This window comes from Microtus pennsylvanicus, chromosome 19 (genome assembly GCF_037038515.1).
Source record: "Microtus pennsylvanicus isolate mMicPen1 chromosome 19, mMicPen1.hap1, whole genome shotgun sequence".
Classification (NCBI taxonomy): Eukaryota; Metazoa; Chordata; class Mammalia; order Rodentia; family Cricetidae; genus Microtus; species Microtus pennsylvanicus.
This window is the reverse complement of record NC_134597.1, coordinates 28679436-28699744: the sequence shown is the minus strand read 5'-3', so window position 1 is coordinate 28699744 and position 20309 is coordinate 28679436. Positions and strand designations below refer to the sequence as shown.

The window sequence follows — 20309 nt, the reverse complement described above, 5'->3', positions numbered from 1 at the left end:
TAGGAATGTATTTAAGACGATCAATCAAAAAGGATGTGGTCTAAGGACGTGGCTCAGTAGGTCAAGTACTTACTGTGCACTCCTGAAGACTAGAGTTCGATCCTGAGCATCCATGTAAAGTCAGGCATGTTTCTATGACCCCAGCACCTGTGGAATAGGGAAGGATCCCTAGAGCTTGCTGGCCTGCTAACGTAGCCATCTGTGGACTTCAGATTCAGTGAGAAAGTCTGTCTGAAATAAATGAGGTAGAGACTTCCACATGTACACCCAAACCAGCACATACACTCAAACAAGCATATAAACTTAATATTTTAGCACATAGTGGGATTTCCTTAAATATTTGTTGATTATAATATATAAAATCCATAAATTGTTGATAGAACTACCAGGAAATTCTTTGATTTTTTTTAATGTATTTAACATAATTTCTTTATTGAATCTTTGGGAATTTCATATCATTCATCCCAATTCCATTCACCTCCCAGTCCTTCCATATCTTCCCCTCTCCCCAACAACAGCTCTCAAACAGATACGAAAAAACAAATCAAACAAAAACAAAACAAGCAGCAAACAAAAAGAAAAACAAAAGAGCCAAAATAGCAAAAACCCTCTCTGCTCTTCCATCTTTCCTGACTCTCCAACGCATCTTCATTCATCCTGGTAACACTGGGAGCCATGATGTGTCACACAGTACACCCTTTTGTCCAATCAGCTTTACTAGCAAATACTCATTGCAGGAGTCACTGGTTCAAGGCCTCTGGTTTCTGGTACACCATCATCACTGGATCCTCTCTGGAACTCCTCTTAGATATCTCATGGCTACCCCATTTTGGAGATCCTGCGGGTTTTGTTCCACAGGACCAGTCCGTTCATGAGCTCCAGAAGGTCCAAGATGTGGTGGATGTTAGGGTGGGCCAATTCAAGGGCCAGCTGTTTGCCTGGGGAGTAGTTGAGCTGGTCAGTCTAGGCCGCTGAAGCTACCCCCCTCAGTTGAAGGGCAGATTCAGCTCTCCCTATACCCATGCAATCAGTTTTAGCTCTCTCCTACCTGTGGTGAGGGATAGGACCATCTTTCTCAAGTGTGTGTGTGTGGTGGGAGAGGGCAGTTCTCTTGCTGTAGGGTCCAGTGAGGGTCAGAGCCAAATGTCCTAGGCCTGGTTCAGCATGGCTCTTTGATTCCATCACACATGGTACCCATTATCCCCTGAGACTACTTGGGCAACAGATATCAACACAAACCCCAGCTGCAGCAGGACCATAGACCCAGCCTGGATAACATCCTGGCTCCGGATGGGAGTATAGGCCCTCAGGATGGTTCTGGTGGCGGCATGGCCCTCAGACATGACCAAGGTAATAGGTTAGGACCCTAGCCTCCAGCTTTTGTGTAATCTTTGGTGGGTCAGATTCCAGAAATCCACATGACCCTTATGACAACAGGAGCTATGAACATCAGCACAAGCCCTGGCTGCTATAGCACCAGGGCCTTCAGCAGCAACCTGGGCCTGGATCTTTGTTGCTTTTTACACAGACCCTGGCTGCTGTGAGACCGCAGACCCAGAAAAGGTCTTAGACATGGTCCTCGGGAGTAGCAGGTCTGGATGTCACCATTACCCCAGGTGACAGTGCAGGCTACTCAGAGCAGCACAGCCCCAGTGACATTAACTTGACCTCAATTCTTGGGCATTCACATGGTCTTTGATGGTAACAGAAACCTTGGACATTAACACAGACCCTAACTGCAGTAGGGCTAATGACCCAGACATGGCCCCCAGCTGCAGCTTTGATCCCAATGTCACCCTGTCATTGGGTAGCAGCACATACCACTTCGATCGGCTTGACCGTGGCTCCAAGCATGTCCGTTAACTACCAATGTAATCTTTGGTGGCTAACCTGGCCCTGGGCATCCACATGACCCTTGTGGCAATATGAACTTAAGCACAGATTAGGACCATGGACCCAGACATGGTCACTGGTAGCAACCTGGGTGCGGAAGTCACCATGGCCCTAGTTGGCTGTGTGATCCACTCAGATTGGCATGATCCTGGCAGTATTGTGGCTCTCAGACACCCACAGGGCCCAAGGTGGTGGCTCAGATTCCAGAAATCCACATGACCCTTATGATAACAGGAGCTATGAACATCAGCACAAGCCCTGGCTGCTATAGCACCAGGGCCTTCAGCAGCAACCTGGGCCTGGATCTTTGTTGCTTTTTACACAGTGTTTTAGAAGCACTGTGTGCAAGGTATAATACCAAGATTGATTGGGTTGATTTTTGTCATTTTGACATTTGTGCTAAAAGTGATCTCTGCTAAGCTTTAAAAAAAAAATGTTTTATAGCTTTTAACTTTTATTTAATAAAAATATTGGAAAGCAGTTGAAACAGTCAGAAGACACTATCTGTCTTACATCTGCTGCTCAGAATTGGATATTTGTCATTTCTGCAGTTTTTCTATTTAATGCTAACTTTATCTTGTTTACTATACTTATAGCCATATCCAGAAGACCCAGCAGTTTATAAACCACTCTCACAGGAAGAATTGCAAAGGATAAAGAATGAGAAAAAACAGAAACAAAATGAGAGAAAACAAAAAATTTCAGAAAATCGAAAACATTTGGCTAGTGTACGTGTGGTACAAAAAAACCTCGTCTTTGTTGTAGGTCTGTCACAGCGCCTAGCAGACCCAGAAGTAAGTCCTCCTCTGCTTTCATTGTCAGCACGACAGTCTTTTGTGTTTGCTGTCTCGTTTGAAAGTAATGGATACTGATAAACTGGAAGATTCCTCTGAAAATAATAAGTCTTGGGAGAAAGTATGAATAATGATAATAATTTTTAATAATGGTTAAGAACCTGTGGCAAATTGTAATCTTAGGCATGCCTTCATCTTTCTGGGCTTCAGTTTCTATTGTGAAACTAAGGGCTTGAACTAAAAGTCCCTTTTAGTGCTTGTGAAAATAATGTTCCAGTTGTTCTTAGTGTTAACAGGAGTTGTGAGTACTGTTTTTTTTTCTTTTTTTCTTTCCCTTTTCTGTAGCTGTGTGGACCAAGTAATTGGAGACACAGTTTCTTGAACCTATTAAGTAATCTTAATGAGCTACCCAAGTAGTCATGTGTCTGCCACAGTGAATGCGTAGAGGTCAGATGACTTTGCAAGCTCTGTTCTTACCTTCTGCAAGGTTCTGCGGCTCTAACTCAGGTCCTCAGCCCCAACAGTGAGTGTCTTTACCAGCTGAACCATCGCTGAGCCGTCTTGGTGCTCCCCAAGTAGTAGCTCTTGTTCGTTCAGAACTGTTGTAGTTTATCATCATTCCTTTACTTTGTCATTCTAAACCAGTTTTATGGAAAGGAGAATTTGACAAAGTTAAAGACCAAGTTTTTTGTGGTTTAATTCTCTAATTGATGTCTCTTTTCTCCTCCTTCAATTAGTCTTTTCAAAGTTTCTCTAATCTCATACATTCTTGCGGGCTTTGGATATACATCTGCTAATTTTTAATCTCCACTATACCATGAGGTGCCAGCAAGATTATTGGGAAGGAAAATTGAAGCTCAGTATCAGCTAGAATGTTTGCATCAGTAGGAAAGTGCTAACTCTGGATAGTCTTCCAAGAAAAGTTCTTGAAATCGGTTGGAGGTACTGTTCCTCATAGTGCTGGAGATTAGCTCTGTGGTGGAACACTCACTTGTCTGTTGCCGACAGCTTTTTTTAACTGTGGTAAATACCTGGGGAAAAACACAAAACAAGATTTATTTTGATGCATAGTTTCTGTATGAGATTTCATTTAGCTGGCTCTTGCTTTGGGCCTAAGGTGAGATAGATTATCCTGCTAGCAACTGAATGTGAAAGAAAATGCTGCTCATCCCATGCAGCCAAAGGCAGAAAGACAGACAGAATAAGAACTGGGAACAAGATACCTTTCAAAGGCATACCTCAGTGACCCACTTCATCTGCATTGGCCCCATTTTTTATAGTTTCTACCACCTCCCAGTAGTCCATTCAGGTATGAATCCATTAGCAAATTGATCGTTGATTAGGACAAAGCTTTCATATCTACAGACCAAGCCTTTAGTATATGATCATTTTGGCAGGAGATGGGGAGGGAGGTAGGGGTTAACTTTATATCTAACCATAACTGAACCTGCTGGCTTTTTTTGTAAAGCCTAAATATTTACCAATTGATGAGTTTATATTAAGACCTTAAAATTTCTTCAGATCAATAGAGGAGAATCTCAGGAAGAACCTATCATGAGCATTAAAATTGATGCAACTCAAGAATTACTAAGATCTGGGTCAGTAAGATGGCTCAGTGACCTGAGTTCAGTCCCTGAATCTCATGTAATTTAGGTAGAAGGAGAGTGGTAACTCTACAAAGCTGTCTCCTGACCTCAACATATGTGTGCCATGGTACATGTATACTCCCCCATCCTGCCCTCTACAGCCGCTACACACAAAAATTACTAGGAATCTAGGTCCAGGGAACTCATTCTGGAGACCTATTTCTTTGCAGAGGTGTTGGTAAGAATTCATACCTGTGGTCTAAACATTCAGGATGGTAAAACAAGACCATGAGTTTGTGACCATTCTGGCTATTTAATGAGTGTTGGGCCATCCTGAGCTGCAGAAGGAAGGTCCTGTCACAAAATAACAAAGAAAAGATTTCAAGCAAACAAAGGACTTCAGTAAGAAATATTAAGACCTACAACTCATCTTCAGCAGTCGTTTCTTCCATCTTGTTTGTAAGCTTTCATTTTTTGCTTTCCTGAGGCAGACATACTCCCACCTCTTTTGTGACCACTTCTCTTGAACAGGACTAAACCTTTGCCCGAATCTGTTTTTGTCCCTTTCAGCTCTGCCTTTAAAACAACGTTTTATTCTCCCTCTCTCCCTCCCTCCTTCCCACCCGTGTGTGTGTGTGTGTGTACCCTCACACTCATGATCTGGAGGATAGAGGATAACTTTAGCAAGTTGGTTCTTTTCTTTGACCTTTATTTTATGTGGGCTCTGGGGTTAGCAAGAGCTTTAACCTGCTGAGTTTACCTCTCTGGCTTACTTCTGTCTTTTTGTTACTTTTTGCTAATCTTAGAGATTACTTTTGTCTTTCTGAAATTGCTATTTCAGTAACTTGCTGGGACTTTGATCTTGATTTTAGAGCTTTGGGGTGTGAATTTATCTTTTGTTTTATAGATCTTTAGTTTAGCCAGCTCTCACAATGTGGAGCAACATTTAGAAGTGGATTGATTATCAAGTGTATTCTTTCATTAGTAAATAGAAAAGAATCTTAGAAGCTATGGTAATTTGATGATGATTAAGAGGTAATTTTTTATATATATCTATGTGTCTTATATATGTATATGTATTATATATATTAAAGTCTTAAAAATGTAGTTTTAAAGTAACTTTTGTATGTCAGAAAAACTTATATCAAGATCAGTTATCAAGTGTATTCCTTTATTAGAAGAAAAAAATTTCAGAAGCTATGGTAATTTGATTAAGAGATAATTATATCTTAAAAGTTATAAGATACCAAGTTTGTGGAGATAATCATTCTTATTAAAATTTGAATTTTATGAATGCTGTGCTTGATACTGAAGGTAAATTAGGTAGCAAGCCAGACATAGACTGCTCTTAGCAAATTTATAGGTTAGAGAAGACAGAATTGAAGTGCTCACACATTCCTGAGCATTTATGAAAAGAGAAGTAGGGGACTGAAGAGATGGTTCAGCATTTCAGAGCACTTAGTGTACTTGCAGAGGTTCTGGGTTTGGTTCTGAGCACCTCCAGGTGGCTCACAATCATCCTTTAACTCCAGTTCCTGCAAGTCTAACATTCTCTTCTGACTTCTGAGGGTACTACATGAACATGGTGAGTGTGTGTATATATGCACTTAAAAACCTCCCCAAGAAAAAATGATAAAGTTCTGCTTTGAGAATTAATAATATTAGCTGTGCAGCAGTAAGATTAGGTCGTGTCCTCGGTATGTGGTAGCTCCAAAGAGCATTGAGGAATGTGGCTACTAAAGCACAACTGTTTCATTTTATAAATGAGAGACTGAGGCAAAGCAATTTGAATGACTTGTTTATTGATAGAGCTTCTCCTATTCTGGTGTATTCTGTGGTGATGATTGCTTTGTTAGTCCATTCATTATCCACTAAGCAGCCTTTGAGTGCCACGTTTTTGTTTTTCTTAGTGGTGTCCATGAATGCTTGACTATGTTTCAAAAAATGCCTCTGTTTATCAGTAGTTTAGGTAAAAATCTATAGTGTTCATGTTAATATGTAATGTTTAAGTTCTTTGAATTTCTTTTGCCATAACAGCCTATTTTATATCAACCATTGGTTATTCACTAACACTTAGAAGCCTACCAGTATTATTGATGTACACATTCAAATTTTGCTTCTCATTTTGAGACCTGTTGCCCATACTGGCCTTGAGGTCCTGAAAATCCCTCTGCCTCAGGCTTCTGTTAAGAGCTACCACACCTAGATTTTTATGTAATTCTTTTCACTTAATGCTAACACAATTCATTTTTTCATTTAAAACCCGTTGAGTACCTAAATCATGCCAGCTGTGTGTAACACACTGAACATATACAATATATAAAACAGCACCTGTTTATTTGCAGAGGTAACAGTCTTGTGTGAGGAGCACTGTGTTGCACATTAGGACAGTAGCAGACTGTTGAAGGGTGTGCTTGTCTTTGCTATCTTTGGGCTAAAGTATTTTCCTAATCAGGGAATGTCCAAGGGTTTCTAAAGAGAAACCTCTTCATGCAATCTGATTTCTTTGTCTGGAAGGTTAGAATTCAATGGTGAGAAAAGTGGTTGGGGCAAGTTGAGTGGCATATAATTTTGAAAGGTTTGCCAACAATTCTGAGGAGTTTGTATTTTATCCTAAAAGCAATAGAAAGCTGTTGAGTGTTCTCAAGAATAGAATGATGTGCTTGATCTCTGCTCTGGAAATACCATTCTGGCTATCATATGGGCATGTCAATTTTAATTTTATACCTATCGTATTTTTTTTAAGATTTATTTATTTATTGTGTATACAACATTCTGCCTCCATGTATGCCCACATGGCAGAAGAGAGCACCAGATCTCATTACAGATGGTTGTGAGCCTTCATGTGGTTGCTGGGAATTGAACTCATGACCTCTGGAAGAGCAACCAGTGCTCTTAACCACGAAGCCATCTCTCCAGCCCCCTACCTATTGTATTTTTTGTCATGAAGGTGTTAATGCCCAAATGTTTACCAGAAACTATTTCCATAAATCAGATATTCAACTCTTCAACTCTAAAAGTGGTTCATTGATTACTTTTAACAATCTAATACTATATAATGTGTCTTCCTTTTTTGTTTTGTTTTGTTAGATCACATTCATTTGTATTTTAGTATGAATTTTTGTGTGATATAGAGTACTTGAATCAGAATATTTTGGGGAGAGACCTGTATCAATAATTTGCCAAAACCCCCAAATTACTTCCAATGTACAATCAGAATCCAGAATCACTACTCTTAAATGAAACATTATCTATTACCCTCCCTCCCTCCCTCCCTCCCTCCCTCCCTCCCTCCCTCCCTCCCTCCCTCCCTCTTCCTCCTCCTTTTTGTTTGTTTCTCGGGACAGGGTTTCTCTGTGTAGTCCTGTCACGCTTTGTAGACTAACCTCAAACTCCTAGAGATCTTCCTGTCTCTGCCTCCTAAGTGCTGGAATTAAAGGCATGTGCCGCCACCACCTGGCTACCTATCTTTTTCTTAATGACTTACCTTCACCAGACCAGTCAACAGCATTTAGCACACAGACGCTATTACTTTCTAAATAATGGTTCCCTGAGTTTGCCCTTGCCTTTACTTCTATAAGCCTGTACTCTACGCCATTGCCAAACAGATTGTATCCTTCATTTTTCTTACAATATTCTTCAGCTTTTATTAATATAAGGACCTGCATACTACATGACCTTATCGCAAACTACCTCTCTGGCCATATGCCACTGTTTTTCTGTTGGGTTAGTCTAAGCTCTTGTTCTCTTCTGTGCCCTAAATCCTCTTGTATCAGGTGGGATGCCTGTATTCCAGTTTCTAGGAGACAGCATAGGTTTCCCAGAAGTGAAAAAAACCTCCATAGCATATAACACCTTTTTTTTTGTTTGTTCTGTTAACTCTGTAGACCAGGCTGACCTTGAACTTTGAGATGTACCTGCCTCTGCCTCTCAAGTGCTGCCACTACCACACCTGTCATATGTAATGCCTTCAAAAGACAAGGATGAAGAAGTGTACATATGAATAGGATACTTAGATAAAACTAAAAGTATGAACAAAATCCCAAAAGGACATTTCACTTTCCCTTGAAAAGACTTATGAACAGGAACAATTCAGTGTTTCAAATATCACTAATACAATTAAAAATTAATTTTGATGGTATAAACTCTCTCTGTATAATTCAGAATATATATCAAGGAAAACAGTGATGAAAAGACCTTTTTTGTATGTCAGTGCTTGGGCACAGCTACTCTAGAACCTACCTACCTGTGTTCTTTGCCATTTTAAGCCAGAAGCATTATTATTACTTTGGAGTTTACAATCTCAAGTCTTAGGTCTGTCTTAGACCTATTGAATATGAATTTCTTTTTTAACTTGTCTCTCAAATGGTTTTACATTAATATTCAGTTTCTATTGGAATAGTGTTTTTATACTACAAAATAACCTTTCACCTAATTTGTAGAATCACTAAATATAGCAGTTAATAATGTAGATTATTACAGGTAGTGTAACATAAAGGCCGGCTTGCTTGGGTTTCTGTCCTGCCTGGTACCCCACAGCTGGCAAGCCCCAAAGAAAATCACACAGAGATCTCTATAAGTTATAAAGCTGATTGGCCCATTAGGTCAGGCTACTTATTAGCTCTTTTAGCTTATATTAACCCATTATTCTGATCTATGTTAGCCATGTGGCTCAGTACCTTTTTCAGTGGGGCAGATCACATCCTACTGCTTTGGTGGTCTGGGCAGGAGTGGGAGGAATCAACGTCCTCCTTCCTATAATTCTCCTGTTTTCATTGCATCATTTCTACTTCCTGTCTGGTTTTCCCACCTAAACTCCCTTCCTGGCCAATCAGAGTTTATTTAAAACACAATTGACAGAATACAGACAATTCTCCCGCACCAAGGTAGTATATGTATTGGCAATGTTGTGCCATGAAATGATGTGATTTCTGCAAAAGAACTAGTAAATTTCAAAGTATGTATACTCTTTCCTTAATTACATATCATCTGTAAATTAAGTTTTTGTTATAACTGAGAAAATACTTTATATATAATTTGAAAATTCTAACTTCCCTTAACTATAAACAGTCCTCATAGTTATATTTATATGTTGTAGGACGTTCAGAGGTCTAGAGGATCACTGTTGGGCAGGGCTAGTTTGAACCATGGAAGAATCTCTGGTTTCCTTCCTTTGAATGCTTGGAGTGTCCCCCCAGTTAAAACTCCCGCTGATCTCTAAAGTGCTCCCCCAGTGCTTTCTTCATTGAGCTGCTACTATAGGCCTACTTATGATCAGAGCTGCTGCTGGACAGCAGCTGCGTGCTGCCAGCCTTGGGAGCCTGGTAGCTGAATTCTAGCCGGAATATTGAATGCCATTTCAGATTCTACAGACTAGAAGAAAACTCCCTTTCAAATGACTTCCTTCTCCATCTTTAAGCCCTGAAACATTCTGGGCACGAGATTTCGTTTCATTAGCTACCATTGTTGTTTTGTCAGTTAAGGAGTCTGGGTAGGAAAAAAAGTGGAAAACCATTGTAGTCACCTTTTAATCCATTAAAACTGGCTGTAGATAATCTTTTGTTATAAACAGTCAAAATGTAGTGAGATTAAGTTGAAAACTGGTAAGAATTAATGGCACAACATAGACTGTTCATTGGGCAAGAGGTTACTGTCTGTAACTTTTTAGGAGAAGAACAAAATTTAATGTTGAGGTAGTTCCAAGTCATGGGAGAGATTTTGTACTAATCAAGGTTATGGAAGTTTGTAAGAAAATCTAAAGGAGCACTGTAGTAATGACAGAGTAACAGAGGTGAGAGAGAGGCAAGGACAAGAAAACACAAGAAGTGACTAAGGCACTGGAGGAAGAATGTAAATGGATTTTCCCGATGTAACTTAGCAGCGGAGATTGAGGACATAGTAATCCATGAGACAATTACAAAATAATGAGTTTACTAACATAGGAAATTATACACAAACTGTATAATAAATCATAAAGCATAGAAGGTTGAGGGGATGCTATTAATATATTTGGAATTTATAACCAATGCCTTAGTATAATATACAATAGGTTTATGAGACATAAATGTCATTACTTATGTCTGTTCTTTATCTCTCTGTTCTTGTATATAATTTTGATCATTGTTTTGATCATTACTGCTTCATGAAAATCATTTATTAGTGATAATACAGTTGAATTCTGTGAAGGTAAGACCCTATAGATAATTGATTAGAACATAGGAATGCCAAACAATTCTTAAGTCTCAGTTCAAAAAAGAATAGCTCTTAGACTCTTAAAATACAATGTGAGTTAGCTGTATAAATGCACTTAGGAGGTAGTTACATTAATTAGAAACTTAAAAAATTACCAGTGTGCTTTTCACTTACAAGGGATGGTGAATGTCCCCATTATAAGGATAAAAATGATTAAACGGGGACAGTTTATGCCTTATTTCTTCTTCTTTTATAGGTTTTAAAACGACCAGAGTATTTTGGGAAGTTTGGTAAAATACATAAAGTTGTCATCAATAATAGCACATCATATGCAGGCTCACAGGTAACTCATTATAGGGATTTTTGCCTTTCCTCCCTATGGTCTGGGCTTGTCCTGGGCTGTCAGAAGGAAAATTTGCTTTCTGTAGTCAGAAGGCTTGAGGGTCAAAGGAGTTATATATACAGTGCAGTGACTTCTGTTGGTGGGCTGGGGGAATTTTTTTGTTCATTCGATCCCTCAGGACTTAGAGCGAATGACTTGATGGAATAAGAAGGAAATAGAAAACAAAAGTTTATTGATTAAGGGGTGGGGGTGGTTACCAGGCGACCTGATAATTAGATAATGATTTATAATCAATATTAATTTTAGATATTGAAAACTTAATAGAGCAGCTTTGTCAAACTGGCATTAGTTAACAACTTGTACAGATTGCATTTATTATTGAGAGCATTTACTTTGATACAGTGTCTTTAAATCTGACCTTTTAAATTTTTTTGTAACTTTGATGAGCCTGTCAAGTTACTTTTCAAAAATGAGGGGTGTGGGGAGGAAAAATACTATTTTATTTATGTATGTTATAATCCACTTATAGCCAGGTAAAATTTAAGTATGAGTGCTTTTAAATAAACTAATTAAAGGAACAGCATTATATCAAAACTATTCTAATTATTGCCATTATTATTAATAGTGTCAGTAGTAAAATAAAAACCTTTAGAATTCTTAGGCAGGTTGCAAAGGAATTTTATTTTTCAGTATTAATTTGAAACTAATAACAGTGGGATGGGATGTGCTTTGCTTTAGGGTCCGAGTGCCAGTGCTTATGTAACCTATATCCGGTCAGAAGATGCTCTCAGAGCAATACAGTGTGTCAACAATGTGGTAGTAGACGGCAGGACACTTAAGGTAATATGTTTCTGTTGGTTATTTTCTGTCTTTTAAGAGGAAGGGGTAATATTAAAAAGTAGAGGAGTACCTGATATTTAAGCAGTAACTTTGAAGACATTTAATTTAAAGATTGTCTTTTTGCTTTCTGTACCAACCTTTTATACACAAATTATTTAGTATTGAGCAGTGCTCTGTTTTATTTTATTTACTGGGTAGAAATACACATTATTTAGGAATAATACTTTAAGATTTCGATTCATGTTTTTCTTATTTTATGAAAATAGAACTATTCTCCTCAGAAACAGGTAATAGTTGTGATTTGTTGTTACTAAATACCTGATCTTTGGTTTATGTTTGGGCAAATAGTCCCACCAGTGCAAATGAAAAAAGGATGGCATCGTTAGAAAGAGGAATTTCCCTTCTTCTGTACCAAGCTACTTAATAAACACGGAACAGACTTTTCTCTGCCCTGATTCCTAGAGAAGAAGGTCTGAATTTGCCAGTTCTGGAAAGCCTTCACTTAGATTTTCTCTATGTCATCTAAATGATGTCTACATGAAGTCCACCAGTAATAGTTCAGCTCCATAGTCTTCTCAGTCATGTTTTGTTCTGTCTGTGTCTCATTTTAGGTGAAGTAATAACATTAGTGATGGAAATTGATATTGTGGTATCAGTTCATAATTTTGAGTATGCTTTCCCCTGCTTTGCTTTTCTTCCTACAGGCATCTCTAGGGACAACAAAATACTGCAGTTACTTCTTAAAGAATATGCAGTGCCCAAAGCCTGACTGCATGTATCTGCATGAATTGGGAGATGAGGCAGCCAGCTTCACAAAAGAGGAAATGCAGGTAGTAAAACTCATGTGAATTACCAATTTAGTACGAAAGGAATTGCTTTTAAAGTTAAAATTATGGGTGAACACTAAGATTTGAGTTTTTTAAAAGGTGGTATTACTTTAAAGTAGCATTTCTAAAGTATTTCTTAAAATGTCTCTTATGCAGACATGGTTACAATAAAAATGAGTCTATGGTCAGCTAAGTCAGAAAGCGACATTAGTATATAGCATATGTTCTAGAGGTTTTAATTAATGTGCTAGCATATATTGAAACGGGAACCTAGCTGGCTGCAGGAAACACTTAAGGAGAGTGTCAGCAATAAGAAAGCCAAGGAGTTACAGTAATTATTAGTTGGGTTTTGTCATTGTTGCTTTTGTTTGTTTTGGTTCAACCTCTGCTCTTTATAGAATATTCTAGAAAATAATTTGTCCAATGATGCTGATACCATTTTTAAGCAGTGACTCTCCTTTAAAGTGTCCACAGAGTAGTCAGTGTCCTATAAAAGGTGACTTGAAGGCTTAATATCCTATCTTCTTTTTTACCTTTCCTCTTCTCCTGTCTCCTTTCAATTTGTAGTATAAACATGCTTTTACAAGTAAAAATGTTGACCATACGGCCTATTAAAATGAGGATTATACCAAAGCACAATGCTGCAGTTCCCTTTTGTAGATGAGGACTTCAGATTGTTGCTGTGGACTTTTGCAGGAATACTTCTCATTTAGAAGGTGGGGGGCATTCATTGCTACTTTTTATTCCAGGTCAAACTAGAAAACATATGAGCTCCTTTAAAGGCAGATTGTATACAGCATGAAGTTTTGTCTCTTTTTGACTTGGAGTAAATGCAGATTAAGTCCCATTATATTAAACATCTTGGTGACTTTTTACAGCATTGTCTTTGAAATTAAAAAAAAATACAGTGTTTAAAATAATGATATTCAAACAATCAGACAAAATACATATTTTTTCAGTTAGTATTTTAAAAGGTTTTGTTTTATTGTTTATGAGTGATTTTTTTTTTTAAATGAAACTTTGTCTTTTGAGTGTGTGCGCATGGGTGTGTGGAAAACAAAGGTACACATAACATGTTTTTTTGGACGGCTCTCCACCTTAATTTTTGAGTCAGGGTCTATTTGGTTGATCTGAGACTGGCTAATCAATTATCCTACTGTCTTCTCCATATACACTCTGTTTTGTTCAGGCACGAGCATGCAGACACGGTCCCTTACTCACGTCCTTGTGTTTGTACAGCAGCACTCTGCCCATTGAGTCATCGCCCGAGCTCCTGGATTAACCTTCTTGGATGAAAACTAGATAGAAACATTTCAAACTGTATTTTAAGTAGTGTCTGTATACCCAACACTCACATGCTATTACAGTGAAAATTTGTCTAAGGATTTTCAAGTCTATCTTATATTTTTCTTATCTTACAACTTACTATCCTGGGTTTAAAATTATTTGATAGTTTTTATTCTGAAATATTTCTCAGTATGGAAAGAAAATTTGAGAAAGTGATATCATGACAAAATCCAAAAGCCATCTTTGTTACTATATAACTCAAAATTGAGTAACCAGCTTGTGTGTCAGAGTAGGGAGCAGTGCTGTGTGTGCTGTACGTGATACAGCTGTTTGTACTAAGTTAGATGATACCACCCTCACTTCATATTTTGATTTTATTTTATTCTGTTGCATTTTCATTTTGCCACAGTATATACTTAAATCACAGTCTTAAAATAGTTGATATTCCCATTGGTAAGTGAAATGTCCTTTTATTCAAGACACATATAGGTGGTTAAATGCTGCTCAGAAGTTTTTTCATTGCCATTTATTTTGTTTATTGTTTGCTTCTACAGTGATCCTTGCCTGGTTTCTCCTGTACCATTTGTGACATTGCCTTCTGATAGAAAGCTATCCCAAAATACAAGAGAGGAATGTTTTCTTGAATATACAGTGGGTACCAGCAAGGTCTTCCATAAAGACCAGTCTAGTAAAGTATTTTAGGATTCCTAGGCTGTACAGCATCTGTCACTGTGCTCCACTATCCCTGCTGTACCACTTCACTCTGACTTTGTAGCGAGACAGCATGCAGACCGTAAATAAATGAGTAGTGAGACTGTGTCCCAGTAAAGCATTTTGACAAAAGGAACTGTCTGCAAACTATTTATTCCTGGTTTAGAAGTTTAAGACATTAATTTTTATTTTGTTTTGGGTAGAGAGAAAGTAGCAAATAAAAACAAATTAATGACATTTTTACCTGGTGTTAAGATAAAGAAAAACGTAAGAAAACTGTGAATTCATTGTGCTGTTGATCTCTAAATAAAAGCAGAAATCTATTGATAAATTTTGTTTAATCATCAAATGTTCTGGTTTTCTTTTCTTCAAACAACATAACCAAAAGCAATTTATGGGAGAAAAGGGGATTATTTTAGCTCACACATTGTTGATCTTTGAGGGAAGTCTGGGCAAAAACTTAGATGCTGCTTACTTTCCTACTGATGTGTTTATATACAGCTAGTTTTCTTTTATAGCACAGGAATGGTGTCCACAGTGGGCTGGGCCATGCTATCCTACATCTATTAACCCTCAAGATAATCCCCAGCACACATGCCCACAGGCTACTGATCTGGGCAATTCCATAGTTGGTATTCCTCTAGGTGATTCTCAGTTGTATTCAGCTGACAGTTAAAGCTAACTAAGTAGTGACCTATTAGAGGACTTAGTTTTATGAAAGGAACTGCAAGTAGTTTAAATTTTTTATTGTATTTATTCATTTGTATGTGTGTGTGTACATGTGCATATATGTGTGCACATGCACACATACCACAGCACATATGTAGAGGTCAGAGGATAGCTTGTGGGGTTCATTCTCTCCTACTGTATGTGTTTTCCAGGAATCATACTCAGGTTGTCATGCTTGCCAGCAAATGCCTTTACCCACTGAGCTAGCTCAGCACCCTCCTGGTGCATTGATGTAGTGAAATTGTTCTCTGCATATGGTGCTGATGAAAGGATTTGGTCTCTGGAGTATCCGTAGTGTATGTAGCTTGACTGGAATGACTTGTTGGTCTAAAAGTTTGGTAGCATCATCCTCAGATTCTGACTCTGAGAAAACTAATGTCCTCTTTACTGTACCTTTAATAACTCAAAGGTAGCTAAGCATTTCATACCAGACTTATTTTTTTGAATCCCACTGCAGTTTTAATTTCTTTTTTTATTAGGCGGGTAAACACCAAGAGTATGAACAGAAGCTACTGCAAGAATTATATAAATTAAATCCCAATTTTCTTCAGCTATCTACGGGTTCAGTTGATAAGAATAAGAACAAAGTGACACCATTGCAGAGGTATGATACGTAAGTACTGACTAAATACTGATACTACTCTAGTCAGATGTCTTTCATTCCTGTTTGTCATTCTTTTCATTGTTTATGTCTTTTTAGACAAACTTCATAACAAGACCTGTCATTTATTCACCATCTTCAGCTGTGTAGAACTGTTAGGTCATAGTTTCTAAGTATGATATTTATTTTATTTTGTCTTAAAAAACAGAGTCTTATAGAGTAGTCTTTACTGGTTTGGAACTCACTGTGTAGACCAGGCTAACATTGAACTTACAGAGATTCTCCTGCCTCTGCCTCTTGAGTCCTGGGATTAAGGGTGTATGTCACAAGGCATGGCTAAATTTGAATTTCTGTTGCTCACTGCTCCCTGATAACACTTAGCTTCTTGAGGCCTCCACTCTTGGTTCTTATTTACAGACAGGAACAACTTTGCATGCTGAAAGGAAATCACAGAGCTAGGTATAGTGCTCACATTTCTAATCCTAGCATTAGATCCTGGTGAAGGAGGGTCACAAGTTTGAGGTCACTGTCTGGGCTAAAGAGGAATTTCTTGGCCTTCTCAGGCTTTAAAAAACAAGAACCCTGTGTTGCAATGGGAATGAAAAGCTCTTGCCACCCAATTTAAGGTTTTTTCATAACACTATGGAGAAAACATATTCTAAAAGAGAAAAGGGTCTTCACCCGAAGTGGTTTGTGTTTGTCTTATAAGTGTGAGTGGTTGTTTTGTCTAGGGGAACACTGATGTTGCATCCTATGAGGATAGAGTGTCACATATTTGGAGTCTTACCTTTGGGAACAAGCAGTCTTCCTGTCTTTCAACCTCTTACGTGGTCTGGGTGTTAGAAATTGAGTGAATGTTTAAACAGATATGTAAAATTTAATACAAAGAACTGGATGTCAACCTGTAGAAGAATGAAAATAGATCCATATCTATCGCCATGCACAAAACTCAAGTCCAAATCGATTAAAGACCTCAATATCAGTCTGAACACACTGAACCTGATAGAAGAGAAAGTGGGAAGTACTCTACAACACGTGGGCACAGGAGACCACTTCCTACGTATAACCCCAGCAGCACAGACATTAAGGGCCTCATTGAATAAATGGGACCTCCTGAGACTGAGAAGCTTCTGTAAAGCAAAGGACACTGTCACTAAGACACAAAGGCAACCCACTGACTGAGAGAAGATCTTCACCAACTCCGCAACTGACAAAGGTCTGATCTCCAAAATATATAAAGAACTCAAGAAACTAGACCGTAAAAATCTAATCAACCCAATTATAAAATGGGGCACTGAGCTGAACAGAGAATTCTCAACAGAAGAAGTTCAAATGGCCAAAAGACACTTACGGTCATGCTCAACTTCCTTAGCGATCAGGGAAATGCAAATCAAGACAACTTTAAGATACCATCTTACACCTGTCAGAATGGCTAAAATAAAAAACACCATTGAGCCTTTGCTGGAGAGGTTGTGGAGAAAGGGGTACACTCATCCATTGCTGGTAGGAATGCAAACTTGTACAACCACTTTGGAAAGCAGTGTGGCGGTTTCTCAGGAAATTCGGGATCAACCTATCCCTGGACCCAGCAATACCACTCTTGGGAATATACCCAAGAGAGGCCTTATCATACAACAAAAGTATATGCTCTACTATGTTCATAGCAGCATTGTTTGTAATAGCCAGAACCGGGAAACAACCTAGATGCCCTTCAATGGAAGAATGGATGAAGTATGGAATGTATACATATTAGAGTACTACTCAGCAGTAAAAAACAAGGACTTCTTGAATTTTGCATACAAATGGATGGAAATAGAAAACTCTATCCTGAGTGAGGTAAGCCAGACCCAAAAAGAAGAACATGGGATGTACTCATATTTGGTTTCTAGCCATAAACAAAGAACATTGAGCCTATAATTAGTGATCCTAGAGAAGCTAAATAAGAAGGAGAACCCAAAGAAAAACATATAGACATCCTCCTGAATATTAACCTTCACAGGCGGTGAAAGGAGACAGAGACCCACATTGGAGCACCGGACAGAAATCTCAAGGTCCAAATCAGGAGCAGAAGGAGAGAGAGTATGAGCAAGGAACCCAGGACCACAAGGGGTGCACCCACACACTGAGACAATGGGGATGTTCTATCGGGAACTCACCATGGCCAGCTGGCCTGGGTCTGAAAAAACTTGGGATAAAACCGGACGGACAATGAGGAATACTGAGAAGTCAAGAACAATGGCAATGGGTTTTTGATCCTACTGCACGTACTGGCTTTGTGGGAGCCTAGGCAGTTTGGATGCTCACCTTACTAGACCTGGATGGAGCTGGGTGGTCCTTGGACTTCCCACTGGGCAGGGAACCCTGATAGCTCTATGGGCTGACAAGGGCGGGGAACTTGATTGGGGGAGGGGGAGGGAAATGGGAGGAGGTGGCGGGGAAGAGACAGAAATCTTTAATAAATAAATAAACATCTCTGGTCTACCAGAGTTTTCTTTCAAAGAATTGATAGTGTTTTAAACTTCCTTTAACCACAGATAGAGGGCACTAGTATACTGTCTAGTAAAGGTATTAAAAGGAAGACTTATAAGAATTTATCAGTTTTTACTTCATGAAGAAGTGTGCATTGTTGTCATCCCCATCTCCATCATCATCGTTGTTATTGTCATCTTTTTGTGTGTGCTATGCAAACAGTTTACAACTGACTATCATCTCTTACTCCCCTTTGAAAGAACTTGGCTAATATTCTTACTGAAAATTAAATGTGCTCTGACAGACAGGTGCCATCTAAATGCCTTAGTAATTGAGTAGATTGTGAAGAATTAGTGCATTAATCCTCTTCTCTAGATTCCTTGGAATTAAAAATCATAAAAGGTATCAGGCGATGGTGGTTCCCGCCTTTAATCCCAGCATGAAAAGCAAAGGCAGGAGAATCTCTGAGTTCGAGGCCAGCCTGGTCTATAGAGTAAGTTTCAGGACAGCCAGGGCTACACAGCGAAACCCTGTCTTGGGGGCATGGGGAGGGAGATGCTGTAGTGTAATATAGTTTGTTAAAAATGTACAAGATACTCTCTAGGAGAACTTGGCAAATCATTAATAGGTTGGTAGGTATTAAAATATATATGAACTCTGAAATTTTCTGCAAAATTCTATGTACCCATTTCTATATGGAGGCATTGCTATACTGCTAGCTAGAGAAGGCTAGAGGTGAATTTATGAATAGTAGAGAACAATGATTCTCAAAGTATGGACAGGAGCCACAAAAGTGACTTTCATTTTGTGGATCTCTAGAAAGACTTTCCTTTATTGTAGACAAATGGTTTAAATCTCCAGTTTTATTTTTGAGTAAGCCCAGAGCTGTTTATTAGTAATTAAATGGGTAAAAGTCTGCTAAATTAGGATACTTCATTAAAATTGGTTAATTTCTTACATTAAAATTGGTTTGGTTTTCTGCTACGAATTCTGTCTTTATTTCTTTTCAGTCCCTGTCTGATTCTGATTTATATGTAGTTACTGCACATGTGCATACATAGTGGGTAGCTGTTAAGTCACCTGGGGGATGCTTACCCCACTTAAGTTGACTATAAGAAGTTATTAGAGCCACTGATCTAAAGGATTTGTTTAGAAAGTTAGATGGGGATAATGTGTCCCCCATTTCATAGTAACTAGTACTCAAGACTCAGTGGCAATAGTGAGGTACTTTATGACCTTGCTAGATAGGGCACCAACTCAGACAAAGTGACAGGCAGGCTGATTAAGTGCAAAACAGTCATTCTTATATCCCTAATGAGGGTTCTTTCCCCCTCTTCACCATTTGCTGAGTGCTGCAGGAGGTACAATCTTCATGTTGTCTACTTTTTGTTACCCATTCCCCTCAATGCATATACCTAGTCATATAGTATACTATGGCCTGTACTTTTCCATCCTGAGATGAAAGTTTATTGTGATTTCTGAGCAATCAACACAAACAGATCTCCTCCAACAAAACTTTATTAAGCATGAATGAAAGATAGCTAAAAAGGCCTAGACAAATAGGCAGTAGCTATTTGGACAGGGGACTCCCTGCTTATCTAAACTCCAAGGTCACTTGAAGCACTTTTATTTTAAAAATGAACTATTGTGTATTCTTTCTCACTGAATGAGTCAGGATAGGGATAGTTGAGGTAGGATGTGAGAGCCTGGGCAAATGGCTCAGCAGGTAAGGTACTTGCTACAAAAGCATAAAGACCAGAGTTGAAGTCTCAAGCACCTGTAACCTTCGTGCTGGCAGTTGAGGTTCCCCAGCTAACCCTGATTGTGATAAAATTGATAGAAAGCTGACTAACATGCAAGGTGTTTGAGCTTAGACTGAGCCAGAATCTCTAGAGATAATGACATTAAGCTTTATATTGTCTATTTTATTTGATTGAATAAATTTATTCAAATAAACATTTATATGAATAAATATAAAATTTATATAAGTAAATTTAAATATATATTTAGCTTTCAAAGAGTTCCGGTTAATTTAAA

General features: G+C 38.4%; 1 protein-coding gene across 7 annotated transcripts in view; it reads left to right on the top strand.

Annotated features, from left to right (window-relative positions):
• Positions 1 to 20309, top strand: part of Cnot4 (CCR4-NOT transcription complex subunit 4) — a 105092-nt gene that overhangs the window by 44618 nt on the left and 40165 nt on the right. For 3 of the 7 annotated variants that reach the window (XM_075953783.1, XM_075953780.1, XM_075953785.1), the window contains exons 3-7: positions 2490 to 2687; positions 10722 to 10808; positions 11547 to 11648; positions 12353 to 12478; positions 15682 to 15806. In XM_075953783.1, coding sequence (XP_075809898.1) covers positions 2490 to 2687; positions 10722 to 10808; positions 11547 to 11648; positions 12353 to 12478; positions 15682 to 15806 — 638 coding nt within the window. Of the gene's footprint in view, positions 1 to 2489; positions 2688 to 10721; positions 10809 to 11546; positions 11649 to 12352; positions 12479 to 15681; positions 15816 to 20309 lie in introns of all 7 variants that reach the window. The other 4 variants (XM_075953782.1, XM_075953779.1, XM_075953784.1 and 1 more) reach the window with 2 other exon arrangements.